This window comes from Colossoma macropomum, unplaced genomic scaffold (genome assembly GCF_904425465.1).
Source record: "Colossoma macropomum unplaced genomic scaffold, Colossoma_macropomum, whole genome shotgun sequence".
Classification (NCBI taxonomy): Eukaryota; Metazoa; Chordata; class Actinopteri; order Characiformes; family Serrasalmidae; genus Colossoma; species Colossoma macropomum.
The window spans coordinates 18,351,371-18,367,274 of NW_023494798.1; the positions used below are offsets into that span (position 1 = coordinate 18,351,371).

Sequence of the window (15,904 nt, forward strand, 5' to 3'; positions counted from 1 at the left end):
GGAGTCAGATAGCAGCTGGCAATCCTCACCTGTGCTCTTACTGAAGTCATCACCAAGGTAAAAAGACCTCTTGTGCTATGATCCAAAGACATTCTGTTCATTAGCAAGACACAGCCATGCATCCCATTCAGCACTTTTCCTATTTATTCCTTTTCCTATTTATTCCTGTTTTTTGGCTTACATGAACATTAAGTGCTGATAGAGGATATTGTCAACAAAGTGTGAAAGCTAGGGAACTGTCACTAGGGACACAGATATATTTATTAGCTGCATTTTTTCACCAGCATCTGCAGTACGTTTGTTCAATTACACAACCTGTAGTCTTTTAGTTACTTAAATATTTTGAAATTTTCAATTTTGGTTTTGACTAAAGCATCTATGTGATAATAGTTAAGCTGACGGTTTGATTTATATTACTTAACTACTTTTAAGAGTGTGCAGTGTAGAAAGGAATAAGGCATGTAAAAGCTTAGGTAGTTCTCAATGCTGTATCTTGTATGAATAAAGAATGTCTCATAAGATCTTATATTTGGAAAACATACAGTCCAGCACAGTGCACTGATAAAACACAGGCAAAGCTCCAATCAGGATGTTTAAAATGACCTGTTACTGAAACTGATGTCAGCTTACTTACTTATAGTATATTGCTTATAACAAAATATGCTTACCATGAAAAAATGCAATGAAACAGTCTGAAAAGCAATATATCTGGAAACATCCTGATTGAGCCTTTAAAGGTAAAAAAAAAACAATATGATGTGTTTTCACTATCAGTTATACCATAAACAGATCATCTTGAATTGTCGAATCATATCTAAAGAGATATATAGATGTAAGAGAGCATGCAGTAGTTGTAAAGAGGTTTTGGGACTTTCTAGGATGTGAAGGCTTATCACACTGTATTGATAGATTATGTGTAAAATAAAAACCCAGGTGTGATCAAAAATATGTTGTGAATAAATTTTATTCAAAAAAGTTTTTTTAGTTTTTTAAAGTTCCCAGGCACAGTCCAGGAGGATTCATGCACTACACTTTGCTTTTCTTTCTCTGCCACATCTCAGTCTGCTCATGATGAGCTTAGTAATTAACTGGTTATTTGTGTAAGGGGGGTTAGAGTGGAGGAAACAAAAATGTGCAGAACATACGATCCCCATGGGGCTGGAACAGAAAACCACTTGGTTTTAAACATTGTTTTAAAATATGTCTGTGACCACTAGGTGGCAGCACAAGTACAGCACACATACACAGTTGTTCTCACAGCAGCTCAAACTTAGTACAGTGCCCAGAATTAATGCTGAATATTTTTTTTACCCCATTTTGTAGAATGTATGAAAATTACATTTCAGGTGATACATGCTTTGAGGCACTTTTTGTTTTAGCTTTAAGCCAGTGTTTCTTCATGAAAGGAGTTCATCTGCAATTTATAATTAGGTACATTTAAAAGTATTTTATGTACAGGAGACTAACTACAGAAACCAATGCCTTTCAGCACCCCAACCCCCCCACCGCCCACCCCCCGGGTCCACATCAAATGAACATGTTCATGTAAACATAGTATACCTTTATTACAATTACTTACATATACTCATTACAGCCTTTAAAACATTCATATAATAAAGTTTTAATAGAATAATATTTTCCCTTTATGCTCCTTGAGTACCCTGAACTGCATGTTTTAGAGTTTTCCCTGCTTCCGACTGAACAATACTCAGCCTGTCAGGTAATTACCAAACCCCATATGAAGTTAAACAGGGCACGGGCGCGTGAGCCCCAAAAGCCCCACACGTGTGGTACAGGAGTACTACAGGACCAGAACTGGAAACTATATTAGAACATTAGACTTCGCATATTACTGTCACTGAAAAAATAGAAGGAGTGGATTCTGTGGCTTGTCAGCGTGTTGGTGGTGTGAATGTTCAATGTCATACACTTCACAGTGACATAAGACAGAAATATTATAACCAGGCACATGTTCTAGACATGTTCAAGAATGTGACATTCAACAAGGTGAACCAAAAAAGGAAAAGCTAAATAGGACCCCATATTGTGGGCTCCCATTTGTCATTTGTTTCATGGCCTCAGACTCATTTGTTGCAATAAAGAACCATAAGCCCTTTTTGTTCCACAGAGAAACACTTCAAAGTGAGACATTTCACTAGATAAGACATATTGATAAATAGAAAAAATCGCTGTGCCACAGTGAGAACATGAACAGCTTTAAGCTTCCATTGAGATTTGAGACTGGTGTCAACACCGATTGCACTAAATTGCTTGCGCAAAGTTTGTGGATTTAGGCCATATGTCAAAAAAAAAAAAAACATAACACAGTACATAACAATACAGGAACAAACTCCAGGTCCTGAAATGGATATTTATAATTTATACAGTTCACAAATTCCCAGTCAGTTGTTCTTCTAGCACAACACAACCTCCTACACTACACCTTCTTTTCAAATTCAGCAGTCTTGCAGCACCCTTATCTGTACAGTATAATTATACTCTTGGAGATAATTAAAACATAACATATTTAATTTCACCTCCAAATAAACTCCAGTTTGGCTTTTGACTTTTGAAGATATTATACTTCTGTTATGTAAACATTTGCACTGTAAACACAAGTTTTAAGGTGAGCTTATTATTCCTAATGTGAACTAATAAGTATAAAACATACTATTCTTCATAAATTTTTCTTCTTGGGTATTCAGCCAAAATCACTATGCAGCTTTATGCTTGCTCTCAGCATGATGTGTCTCTATTCATTATGCCCTCAATATGAAATATACGGACAGTTACTCCACCAAAACCTTATAGTGCAAAACCTGGGCTTTCCCCACAATAACCATAACACTGCTAGTGTGTGGCATTAGTTAAAAAACAACTTTGAAAAAACACACAGATGTGTCTAAAAGTGTCAGACTATTAAAAGTGTGGAGTAAGAAAAAGAGAAAACGGGGTAAAATGTACATCACCATGAACACCAGAAAGAGTGGCGAAACAGCTATCACTCAGCACAAGGGAAGGGTTAGCAGGTGGTGGCTTAACAAAGGGGGCTCTTTACTAGCAGCAAGACTTCTTTTTTGAGGGGCCGTCTGCCAGAATGACCGTTTTCTCTTTCTCTCTGTCTTCTTGCTCCTTTAGAATTCTAGAAAAAGTCCACAAATCACATAAACACATAATTATCACTGTCAGGACAAAACCTTGTATCAACAAAATGTCAACTTTTTAGGAGAAGGAAAAACATTTTTAACTTTTACTGCAAGTTAATATAATAAACTTTTACTTCAAGTAATACTGAACCATTTCTATTGGTCTATTTCTCATGAAATGTTAACATAATGGAAAGAGCAGCTGGAGTTTAGAAATTATGCAAAAAGTAAAAACTGGCGTTTTTAGGTTTTGATTAGACAGCAATGTCTGATCAAAACACATTTTTGGCTTGAAAGGGAACTTGATGCATCACACACTGTTTCATGCTTTCTTCCTTTCAGGCTATTAAAGCCAATGTTAATTGAAAATCAAAAGTATTTTACTTCTGCACTGAGCTATCTCAGTGTTTTTCACTCAGTGATAGGTGGGGTGTGGGAGGGGTGGTGGAACATGTTTTTCCCCACCCACTGGTACACAGTGACATCATCAAAACTTAGAAGGTGTTTCAGAGTTGGGGCAACTGTCATTACATTTTGATGGAAGATTGTGGGAAAACAAGATTTTTGTCTTTCAAATGATATGATTTTGATTACAGGTTGATTTTAAATCCTTACTTGAATGAGACAGAAGTTCTATTTTCTGGGGTACATATTAGTAACCACTTGATATAGTTTCATAAAACATTAGAACTTTGTTAACTTGGAGAACTTTATGTTTACTTTTAGAACAATACATGACATGCATTACTGTTATACAATCCTCAGTTCTAAAAAGTTGGGAAAGTATGTGAAATGCTAATATAAACAGAAAGCAGTGATTAGTGAATTCTGTTTGACCTGAATTACACTGAAACCAGTACAAAACCCAAACAGGCCAGTCAGTTCAAGTTGACCATGCTATGGGCATTTCTTAAGCCCGGAGAACAGAATGTCCATTATTTCATAAACAATCTGAAAGGTTAACTTGTCAGACTACAATACATGTTTCCACTACGTGTCAGTCCATTTTAGATGAGCTCAAGTCCAGAGATGTCAGCTGCATTTCTGGACGCTGTTGACATATGGCTTAGTTTAGTCTTAACCTGCATTTGTGGATGCAGCCACGAATAGTGTTTATTGACAACAGATATTATTACATGTATTCCTGCCCCATCCTTGTTTAGAAAAAAATAGTTTTTTCCTAGATGCTCCTTTTATACCCAATCACCTGTTTAAGATGTTTTTGAACATTGCTAGTCTTAGTTTGCCGCTGTCTAACTCTTTTGGAACGTGTTGCAGACATCAAATTCATAATGAGTGTATGTTTACAGAAAAATTAATGAAGCTGATAAAGTTAAATATCTTTTTACTGCTTTTTAAAAATACAGGTCAAAGTAGATTTACAAGTCACTGCTTAATTAGTATTTCACATACTGTCCTTATTTATTGAGGTTTGTATAGTCTTCAGGGTGGTGCTAGTCCATGCCTTTATCAGAACATACCTTGCCAAGTGGATCATAGATTCTGTTACATTGTGGCCTGAGAAAGCACTGCACTCAAAGAAAATCAACTGAGAGTCCTGAAAGACAACAAAATAATTGGCCCTTTTAAGTACAAGCAAACATAGATGATTCATACAGGCAATAGCATGTCATCCCATTCATTTTTCCCGCTCTGTCCATAAAACTACACTGAACAGTACTTTTATCAGAGATAAAAGGGCTCTAAAGCACTCAAAGCATCACATAAACTACAAGCTGAACAGAGAAGAAAAGTAAGGAGAAGAGTGGCTAAAACCCTACATGAAGAATCAAAATAACTCATGATTCACTTCCTGAAGAACATTGCACATCCTTAGCTCTGTAAAAGCTCTGATTCATGTGTTTTTACTTTCATTCAAGGAGTGCTCCTGGGCTGGCAGAGACGATCTGGTTCAGACTGATCCATTATTATTAGAAAAGTTCTAGCTCACTCACCTTAGCTAACTTCTCACCCGCTCTGAACTGAATCTCTCTCTGGCCCTCCAGGTCTGTCTTATTGCCCAGCAACATGACAGGAATGTCCTCACCCGCACCTTCCTAGGAGATAAAGATATTCTCAGACATGCAGGTTTATCCTGTACATCATTCAGAGGATTTGGCCCTCTCCTCTCCTGGGAGGCCACTTAGATTCTTGTTCAAGTCCCTCATCACCTTAAGGCCGGACTACTGCAACTCACTCCTGACTGGACTTTTTGGTCAAACCATCAGGTCACTACAAGTGACTAACAATACAGAAGCTTATCTTCAGTGTTCCTAATTTCACCCAGATCACTTCACTGCTGTACCCCTCCAGATCATCTTTGATGTAATTTTCTAATATAAATAATGTGAGCCAGCTAGGTACACAAACTCTGCTGCAGCCATATTTTGTCAAAAATGTCAGCTATTTGGAAATAAGTGTGTAAAGAGTATGCCAAGCCTCTTACAACCAGTCTGTTTGTGCTCGTCACTGCATTCAGTTAGCTCACTAATTGTGAACTTCAAGGATTAAGAAAACTAATAAAAATTGTCCATCGACTAATTAGGCTGTAAAAAAAATCTGAATTTATGATCAGCTCACCCCATAAGTGAGGCTCTGCACTGCTCAACATTGTAAATGTGAATGAAAGAGTGAAAATTGCAAAGTTAAGCATGTGTACTGGTGCACTGGCCATAAAAGCTGCCCACAATGCTTTATGCAGACTCCTGCCTTTAATTGAATAGTTTAATACAATGCATTAAAACATATTGACTTGGTGCATCATTGTTGATGGATGAGGCCAATGAAAAAGGTACATCACACCCTCTCTTACCTGAACACTGGCCAGCCATGACCTCACTGCTGTAAACGTCTGCTCATTACTGATGTCGTACATAACCACTACTCCATCTGCCTTGCGGAAAAACTGCTTAGTAATGCTGCGATACCTGCCAGGAAATTAAACAGAGGCTCAGCAATCACTTTTATGTCCATTTGTAGCTACTACCTACATCTTATTTGTGGAGTTGAAGGGAATTAATCATTTTTGAAAATCAAATAGCAATGAAATCAAGAACATTTATTGGCTGCAGAGAGAGAATGTATTACCCTCACCTCTCTTGTCCTGCTGTGTCCCACATCTGCAGCGCCACCTGGCTGTTGTCCACTGTAAGTGTCTTTACGCTGTAGTCGATACCTAGATGCAAAATGGCAAAAAAACGAACAAGAGAGACAAAAATTTTGGCATTACTTTGTTGCCCAGAGGAGAACAAGCATGTTTCCTTTTCTCATTTTCATCTTTTGAAGTTTGTACTTCTTCCGCCTTCAAAACAGATCAATCTGCTGAGCATATGCCTCCACAGCAAGAGTGCACACTAAGAGGAAAGGGCAGACCAGATTGATCTAAGCCTGAGTGAGACTGTACTATTGATGTACTGTAAAAGGGAATGAGCATCCTGACTGTCAAGCTGTCATTGGGCATTTCTGGGCTACACTAACATCCAAAACTAAGCAAATAAAACATTGTAGTCCATTTTTGTCACTTTTTTAGCAGCATAGTAAGTGCCCATGTGGAGGAGAAAAAAATCATCTGTGATTTTTCTAGCTACAAAGTGTAAAATTTTGACCTCTGGTATCTCGAAATACATTTTCACTTATTTTCTTTAGATTTTGAATTACTAGGTTGTACATAATGGCTTATTATCCTGAAATAATTACTTACTTTCTTGAAATTTCATTACTCATTATTTCAGATTTAAATAAAATAAGTCATTATTTTGAGATACATTCAAAATTCAAAATACAGTCATAATTTTGACATACTGCTGCCAGAAACAAAAAAGAAAAACAAAAAAAAAGCTTTTTTTCCTCCTCTATGTAGCAGGAAGGGGCTTCACGGCATTGTTTTTTTTTTTTTTCTGGGCATCAGTAGATCTCCATTGCACACTATTGCTAAGTATTGCAATACATACAGTTGTAGGCAAAGTTTGAACATCCCTGGTCATGTTTTGCTGATTATAAGTGATAATAAGTTCACACATCCTCTACAGCAGGCATGTCAAACTGGAGACCTTCCGGGCCGAAGTGTTGCGGAGAATAGCGTTTACCCTCATCTAACGCTCTGAATTCAGTTTGTAAAGGCCCTGCTAATTAGCTGATGAGCGGAATCTGGTGTGTTTAATGAGGCAGAGTGCTGAAGTATGCAGTGTTTTGGCCCGTAAAGACTGGAGCTTGACACATGCTCTACAGGAAACTTAAATATGGCATTTTATGGCACTGGCAAATTTTTAGTGCACAATTTCTATTTTTTTCTTGAGTTTGACATATTTAAAAAAAAATAAAACATATAAAATATAAAATGCGCCATAAGTTTTCACAGGCCAAGATTTTTTTCCAATATGTTAAATTCAGCAAATAAACAGTAGCCGTGCATTATAACGTTCAGAAGTGTGTTCTCTGAAGAGGATGTGTACGTGCTTTCACTTAGAAAATCAACATGTAAATTATAAACGTAGTTTGACCAGGGGCCCAAACTTTGGCACACGCCTGTACTTAACATATTTTGTGATGTACTGTGACTTATTACTTTTGACTGCAAATTACTACTCCAAAAGGTTCCTCCCACTGACTTCTCAGCACCCTCAGTGGACTAAAAAATGGATTTTGGTATCCTATTAGTCTGCCAATAGGCACAGGGCAGAGTAAAAATAATAATTATGTAATAAAATATCAATACTTTGGCTTATGTGTAAAGATAGATACTATTTTGTTACCGAAATGTGGTGATAATATGCTGTATTGATTCATTTATCCAACGTTTACAAGTGTTTGTGGGAAACACCTATCCTGAGGAACAGCTACTGTACAACATTTGCAGAAGTATGGCAAATTCTGTGTGAGACTGAAAAGCTGCATCAGCTTCCCACCGTGTTAATGCAGTCAGCATGAAAAATACCAGAAACACCAGTGTGCAAGAAAACTGACTCAAAAACAGCAACTTACTGGAATGCCTGTGCAGATATACTTGTACATGTTGTACATGTATGTCAAGTGCCCCAGAACCTTTACATGACATTCTTTCAGTTTCAGAAATCTCAGAAAAAAGGAAACATCCAGTGCTTGAAAGGTTTTTTAGAGAATCGACAGTACTTCTTCTGTGGCATCACATCAAGGAGCCCTTTTGGCACTTTAAGTCACTTAGACAGGGAAGAGCTCTGGAAAGGAAACTGACCTACAGTAGCTGAGGTTCCAGGGTAAAAACAGTCGTCACAGAAACGACGCAGCAGAGAGGTTTTCCCAACACTGGAGTTGCCCACCAGAACAATTTTAAAGAGGCGGTCTGGTCCCAAGCTCACCCCTTCCTTCTGTATAAAAGTAGAGCAAAAAGTGAAGGAAGTGTGAAATACTGACAGTGACCCCCATGACAAAACTGTCTGCAGTGTCCCCACAGGAATACATTTAGCTCAGACTGTTGTAACATCTATTGTGAAGCTGGTGGTGCAGCTCATCTGTTTATGAAACTGTCAACTGAGAAAACATGACTCATCTCTGCGCTGCCAAGTCTGTGCCTTTGATAAAGGAAACCCTTCATTTTGTGACTAGATGCTTTGAAACGTTACTATACTCCTAAAATAATTTTCGTAACTCCTCAAAGTCTTCAAATTTACATAGGAACATGAAAGGAAATGCTAGCACCAGACGCTGTGACTGTGTGACGGCACTGAGTGTTCTTTCCGAATGTATGAGAAAAAGGCAAGGTGAGGACCTCAGTGACACTTCTTACACTGGGGAACAGAACACCTGCTGGGCCAAAGCTGCCATATTAGACTCGCTTATCCTGCGACAGGAAGTTCTAAGCCATGCTGGAATGGTCTTGTTGAAAACACTGACCATTTGATTACATTTTCATGACTTACAGAGATAGGGTAAGAAAAATACTATGGTAAAATGAAAAAGGTATACTTAAATGAGGGAAGAAAACATTGCAGTTTGGTATCTGGTAGGACTATGTTAAAAGAAAAAAAACAGTTAATAAACTTCTATACAACTAGTACTGCTATTAATAATAATAATGATGGTATGCACTAGTACGCACTCATTTTTAACCATAAACAGAGCTCTCAAGTTATTTTAAAAAGTTAAATTTAAAAAACCTGGTGTGATATTGTTTTGGACTGGAAGATTTTTTTACTTAACCTATTACAATCAGTTATAACAATACATTTAATATTAATATAGTCTTTCAGCTGTAAAAAAAAGTATCTATTATTAAAACATTAGTAAAAAAATAAATAAACAAGAATGACTGATTGTGAATTGTACCAAAATTCCCAAAATAATCAAACTGAATCAAATCAAGGCAAAAGTTTCAGATTTTATGCTGCATTGAATAATTTTCTAAAGAACTGTAGTCTAACCGCTGTGTGGTCAGATATTTAAGACTAATTACTTACACTTTGTACTTTTGTGCTGAGTTTCCCAAAAGCATCTTCATGTTAAGATCATCCTTACTGGTAGAGAGAGTGTTCAACGTGATTCTCACTCTACCATTTAAGAATCATCTTTGTGCTAAGATGCTTTTGGAAAACCCAACCTGGGCAACGTTGATCAAACTCAACCTCATGATGTTTTCTGAATTTATCACAGTATTAATACATTTGCATTAACATAGTTGTGAACTCATATTTTTGAGTACTGGTACTGTGGAGGAAATCTTTTTATAAAACACAGTTTTATAAACTTTAACCAGACTAAAAACAAACCACTTGGCAACCGGAACTTTTATGATCATTATATGACAGATATATCACAAAAAAAGGTTGTTAAAATTAAAAAGCAATGTTATCCATATGTTAATATCATGGTTTACAGGTATAAAAAATATATATAACCCAGCACTTTTTGTTTGGAAATACAGACTTTGTAACAGAATTTCAATTCTAATTAATGATAGCCAAAAGACAAACTGGCCACTCACAGGCTGGGGGGTCTCTTTCCCCACTGGCTGTCCCCTTGGTGAGGTGGGGGTGTGTATGTCCCTGCTGTCTGGAGGAGTGCACTGTGGGATTGGGGTGCTTGCAGCAGGGTAGATGCTGCTCATCTGGAGATCAATGCCCTCTTCCAGCTCCTCTTCCTCCTCACTCCAGTCCCTGAGCTGGACCTGGTACTCCTCCTGCAGGAGGTGGGGGAGATGGTCCTCTTCGATGGAGATGACCCTTGGGAGATGGCGTCTTTGAGGAAGCTGGCCATCTGCTTGGTCCTCTTGCTCTAGAACCAGACTGTGGCCCCTTACACCCACTGTGCTCTTCCTCTTAGAATGTGGCAACACCTCATCCTCATCATCACTTTCATGACATGAAAGAGCAAAAAAACATTTAAAAAATTCAAACCATAGTACAGCACAGTTCAGAGATAGCAATGATTACATGATTCTTATACAATACAACATGAAGTACTGTATTACTGCAAATAGCATGACTGCTGTGATTTGGTTGCAGGTACGAGCCGTGGGTAGAGCCTTAACTGTAATGGTATAATTTTAACTGTGATGTTATTTCTGATAACCTGACTGAGTGTTCTGCTGCTTTTATACAACAGTTTTGCAAAGTAAAGCAAAAAGCAAGGAAGTCTCAAGCTCTGTTATTATATATGGGCTATGTTTTGAATTTTGCTGATTTCCTATGCTCAAAAAGTAGCTCCACCACGAACTTAGTGACCGTTGTTACTTAGCAACCAGTCGTAATCAGAATAATAAAGGTGTACAAAGTGCTGTTATCAGATATAACCAATCAGAGCATGTGGTCAGTGCTAATTGTTATATAATTACTGATTAGCAATTTTCCTCATAATAGATCAAGTTGCAGCTTTCTGAATAATTTCTATCCAAAAAAAGTCACAGCCATAAAAAAGACTGAAAGGCAGTAACCTTCATCTTGAGTGCACTTGAGTGGACAGAGGCACATTTTATTAAGAGTTCTGGGAAAAAGCCTTACCTCCTAAATGATTGCTTCCGTTCTGTGTATTTCATAGCAATTGATCCAGATCTCTGTGCCCATGAGGGGGTCACAGCGGAGTTCTTTGGTGTCTAGGGAACAAAATGTTATAATGTAACTATATCAAATTTTTAGAACATTGAAGTCAAAACAATGTCAATAACACTCACTTGATAGCATATATCCCGCTCATCTCGCAAATGTTTGTTCATTTCTCTAAAAGAGACACATAAGGAGATTTTGTCTGTTCAGGCGTTCTGCATTTTACTGATAAACAAATTAAGATCACTGTTTACTGTATTTGCAGAAGTATTCTTGCCTTAGCAAATCCAGTTGCTTAAGTAGACTTGCTCGCTCTCTCTGCAGGCTCTCTGTAACTCTGTACATCTCTCTACAAACAACATAACAGATACAGTATGTAATCAGAACCACTGGGGAAGATTGCTTTAAAGCAGAACTGGAGAGAAAAAGATTTCATAAAGTTAAGACTATAAGCACATGCTAGCACACAGATACATGAACACTGTAAACTGAGATCAGGATGAGGAGCAAGGGTATAAAATATGAGTGAAGTGCAGTCTCACAGCTCTCTCTCCTCCTGCAGGCACGAGGCCTGGTCCTGCAGCAGACTGAGCTGCTCCTGGGCTAAACTCAGCTGCTGAGAGGTGTGCTCCAGCTCCCTCGCCAGCTCCTCATTATTCTGCTTCAGTTTTACATTCTCCACAGCCGTCTCTCTCTGCTCACTGTGCAGCTCACGACACTGGTGATCCAGCTGACACACACATACACGCACACAGATACACAGACATTACATAGTACATACAGTTAAAATCCACATTTACCATGCTAGTGTGCAGGTGGAGGGTGTAGCCCATCTATTGTCATGCACGATGTATCTGACATCCTTTAACCCTTCATCAACGGTCAGTTCCTGACTAAAGAACTGCTCTTGGCTGGATAATTCTGGGTGATTGTGATGGACACTGATGTGTTTGAAATGTCTCTCATGTTGATGCCACTCTCAGCACTATACCACTACCATGTTAGTGTCACTTGAGAATGCTGCACCACCAGCCACAGATGTAATTTCAGGGGGGAAAGGAGGTCATGCCCTGCTCAATGTTTGGAGAATGAATTGTCCATCCCTCTGCCCCACAGTAATTCGCCCACTACTCATCCTTGTGATTTCAACCATTTAAAAGTGTTTTGCAATTGCTTTTGGTAGTTAAGTTTGGCAAAAACATATTTCTATTATTATTTTAAATTTATATCATTTTTTAAAGAACTACATTTTAAATCACAAAGGACAGATGGGAAATGTGATTGATGCAGTTAGTGACAATCAAGGTGAACTCAGCAGACAATCTATGATGATGTAGATATATAATACTATATAAATATATAATTTGTTACAAAATAAAGATGTTTTCATGTATTAAAAAAAAACATTTATCAGTACATTCCTAGTTCAAAAATTAACCAATGATGAATTGTGTATGGCTGCATATGTGCATATAAACAGAGATGGGCTACAGTGTAAAACTGCACAAGTATATTGTGAAAAAAGTAGGTTTTTCTACCTGACACTCACACTGTATACATTTCATATACAATTTTTATTGTTAACTGTAATTGTTACAGCTGTATGCAAAAGTCTGGCCAAATTACATTCTATACTTTTGCTAGCTTCACTGTTCCACTTTGGTAATATCGTGTGATTTTGGGAGACCTAACCAGCAGGTGGAATTGGCAATGACTAAACTGGTGAGAAAATTGGTTAAAACAAGCAAAAACTCATGTCATTTGACTGGCCTCATGCTTTAGTCCAATCAGAATGGAACACTCATGGCAGAGTCCATCATCAGATTATCCAACCGATAAGCCTTTGTAAACAAAACACTAACTGGAAAAACCTCAGCACTCCAAACTTGGCCTTTTGAGTATGCTACTGTCATAAGGTGAAAACTGTTCAGCACTAGAGGATCATGTGCCAGGACTGGTTTGATAAGAAAGCTGGTGCACTAGTGCCAAGCACAGCTTTGCTGCTAAATATAGAGCCAGAAAATGGACAGCAATACACCACATCTCAAGAACAGCACTGCAATGCCAACTTGATAAGGTTGGGATGACATTGAGTTTGAGGCTGTCTGGAACAAAAACTGCTCAGACCAACAGTACACTCATTTGCTGGTTTGGGTTAACTGGCATGTCAGTGCTCTGTCCATAAATACATTCATTCTTAGCAGCTGTAGCAAGATTTGACAAGCATTTTAGAACCTTCAGCCAAAACCCCATTCAGCTCTAATGAGAAATATAGAACACAACTCAGCATAAACATGCATGTAGTTATTAAAGTATACAATCTTTGTTTAGAGCTGCTACATAACATTGAGTTTTCAGTATAAACTGCTAAACCACCAACTACGGGTAGGGCATTTGGCAAATGTATACCATACTTGAAGACATTTTCATAATACATGATATGCATCACGTATTCAGTTTTTCGGAATTTTGTGAACAAACTGGATTGTACAAAAAGCATTAAACATTAGTGGCATTTATAAATATATATGGAAAACTAAGTACAGTATTTTTTTCAGTGTTTAGTTAAAGTTAAGTTACCCTTATTAGTCCCACAGCAGCGCCTGGGGAGCAGTTGGGGGTTAGGTGCCTTGCTCAAGGGCACTTCAGTCACATACTGTCAGCTCAGGGGATCAAATTGGCAATCTTCTGGTCACAAGGCTGGTTCCCTAACCTCCAGCCCATGACTGCCCCCCAATTTACAACAGAAGGTAACAATCAAACAATTTTTAAATAAAAAGAAAATAAAAATGAAGAAAATAATGGCATGATGGACCAATAGCCAATCAGTTGTTCACTGTTCCACAAGTACTGACGATATCCATAATGAACTCATTGTGACGTAATTGATCACAGTACCATTAGCATATTCATATTGCCTATCCATATATTCATACTACCAAGCTTCATTATATTGCAGAAAGAACTTCCTGCTACGCTATTGCGAGGTCCATTAAAAAACAAAACAAAACAAAAAAAACAAACAAGAACACCTGGTCTAATGTAACAGTGTCACCTGACAAATACAAAAAAATCATTTGACAGTATTAATGCTCTAAACTGAGGTATTTCGAGTTATGTGCTACAATTTTTAATTAGGTTGAATAAGACTTTTGCCAGCTTTCTTTAAAGCTTGTCCAACCTTGCAACAGTTCCTATGAAAAATAAACATTTGTGGGCGGGACTTGAATAGGTCAAACAGGTGTGAGAGGTAAATAAATATTTTAATACCAAAGGTACAGAAAGGATGAGCACTTGCTGCTGCATGTTTTCTTCCTCATTAGAATGAAAAGATCCAGCTGTTTTTTATTTACTGCTAATAAGAACAGCGAGGTATCCGTCTCTGCCTCACGTATGGCATCATTTTGTCAACACTTCATTAAACTGGGTTAACTAAGAACAAACATGCTTTCATCAAATGAATAAATCTCTATGTCAATTTCTTGACAAAGCACTCTGCGAACAATAACTGCTGTATGAAACTCGAGTGCAGCCATGACTCATAGGATTAATTCATCATTTCCCATATCATTTATGAATACTGAGTCTCCTCTGAGAACAAATCACAGCCTCCTTTTGTGAGTTAATGAAGGACATGCGTCATAGCATTACATCTACATGTTACTGAACTATATATGCAAGTATTCACATACCTATATGAACACGAGCACAAAAAAGCGTGAAGGAAGGCATTTGGGGAATCAAAATGACTACTCACTCTTTTCTGTTTGTTTGAAAGCAGTTCAAGTTCTCTCTCTTTGCTGGAGAGCTGGCGCTCCAGCTCCTGACTGCGGGTCAAGAACCTCTCAGAATCCTGCAGGACATAATTACACCTTATATAACAGACCCCTGAGTCTTGATTTTAGAGCATGTTTGAAGTAATCTTTCCAATACTTGTCAACTCATGAAGCCAAATATAATACATCTGTCAAACTATCTGTAGAACTGTCAGCTTTACTAGAATAATAAAAAGGACAAGAATTATTATAATAATCAGTGTGAACATGTTCTAAAATAAATCAGTCAATCCCAAAACCTAAATAGAGCACTACAGCTCACTTGTAAAAGGATCCTGTCTTTCTCATTCTTGATCTGTTGCTCCATTTCTTCATAGAGACGCTGGATTTCATCATCATGAGAAGCTGCTTTCCTGTAGGACATATCAGGAATAAAAGAAAATGTGCATTCAAACTACAAAATGTTCACTCAAACCCTTTGGGGCTCCATAAAAATGAATGGAAAACTTTTTGAAAAAATAAGTTTGATTTAACTCTCATTTGTATTTGCAGAAAATTTGGGGCATTTTGATACCTAATATTTGAAAAAACTGCAAAATATAAAAGGTGCCATAACTTTTGCTCAGGTTCAGCAAATAAACAGTAATTGTGCATTAAAATGTAAAGGATGTATACATGAAGTAAACACATCATGTGCCCAAACTTATGCGCAAGACTGTACTTTTTAAATGGGAGGTTAAACTGACATATTTGACATAGGGGAGTGCTGGGCAATAACAGCTTGCTCCAGTATTTTACTTTTTTCCTTTTTGGTTCCCAGTCTGTATCTAGATTTCCCCTAAGGCGGGTGAAAGTTCACATATGTTTGCAAAACCTTGTATCTATATAACTCTTCAGAAAAAGCTTATAAAAAAAATACTTTTACATTAACATATATTAATCCCTTAAATCCCCAGGTTTATTACATCCA

General features: G+C 37.6%; 1 protein-coding gene across 1 annotated transcript in view; it reads right to left on the reverse strand.

The window, feature by feature from the left end:
* Nucleotides 1-2,020: 2,020 nt before the first annotated feature.
* cracr2aa (calcium release activated channel regulator 2Aa) overlaps nucleotides 2,021-15,904 on the reverse strand; it is a 34,512-nt gene continuing 20,628 nt past the window's right edge. Inside the window, exons 6-18 of the mRNA XM_036585612.1 lie at nucleotides 15,257-15,347; nucleotides 14,916-15,011; nucleotides 11,701-11,888; nucleotides 11,436-11,507; nucleotides 11,287-11,332; nucleotides 11,117-11,208; nucleotides 10,102-10,468; nucleotides 8,356-8,488; nucleotides 6,240-6,321; nucleotides 5,959-6,073; nucleotides 5,102-5,203; nucleotides 4,628-4,704; nucleotides 2,021-3,142 (exon numbers count right to left, since the gene is read on the reverse strand). Coding sequence (XP_036441505.1) covers nucleotides 3,058-3,142; nucleotides 4,628-4,704; nucleotides 5,102-5,203; nucleotides 5,959-6,073; nucleotides 6,240-6,321; nucleotides 8,356-8,488; nucleotides 10,102-10,468; nucleotides 11,117-11,208; nucleotides 11,287-11,332; nucleotides 11,436-11,507; nucleotides 11,701-11,888; nucleotides 14,916-15,011; nucleotides 15,257-15,347 — 1,546 coding nt within the window. The 3' untranslated portion in view covers nucleotides 2,021-3,057. The remainder of the gene's footprint in view (nucleotides 3,143-4,627; nucleotides 4,705-5,101; nucleotides 5,204-5,958; nucleotides 6,074-6,239; nucleotides 6,322-8,355; nucleotides 8,489-10,101; nucleotides 10,469-11,116; nucleotides 11,209-11,286; nucleotides 11,333-11,435; nucleotides 11,508-11,700; nucleotides 11,889-14,915; nucleotides 15,012-15,256; nucleotides 15,348-15,904) is intronic.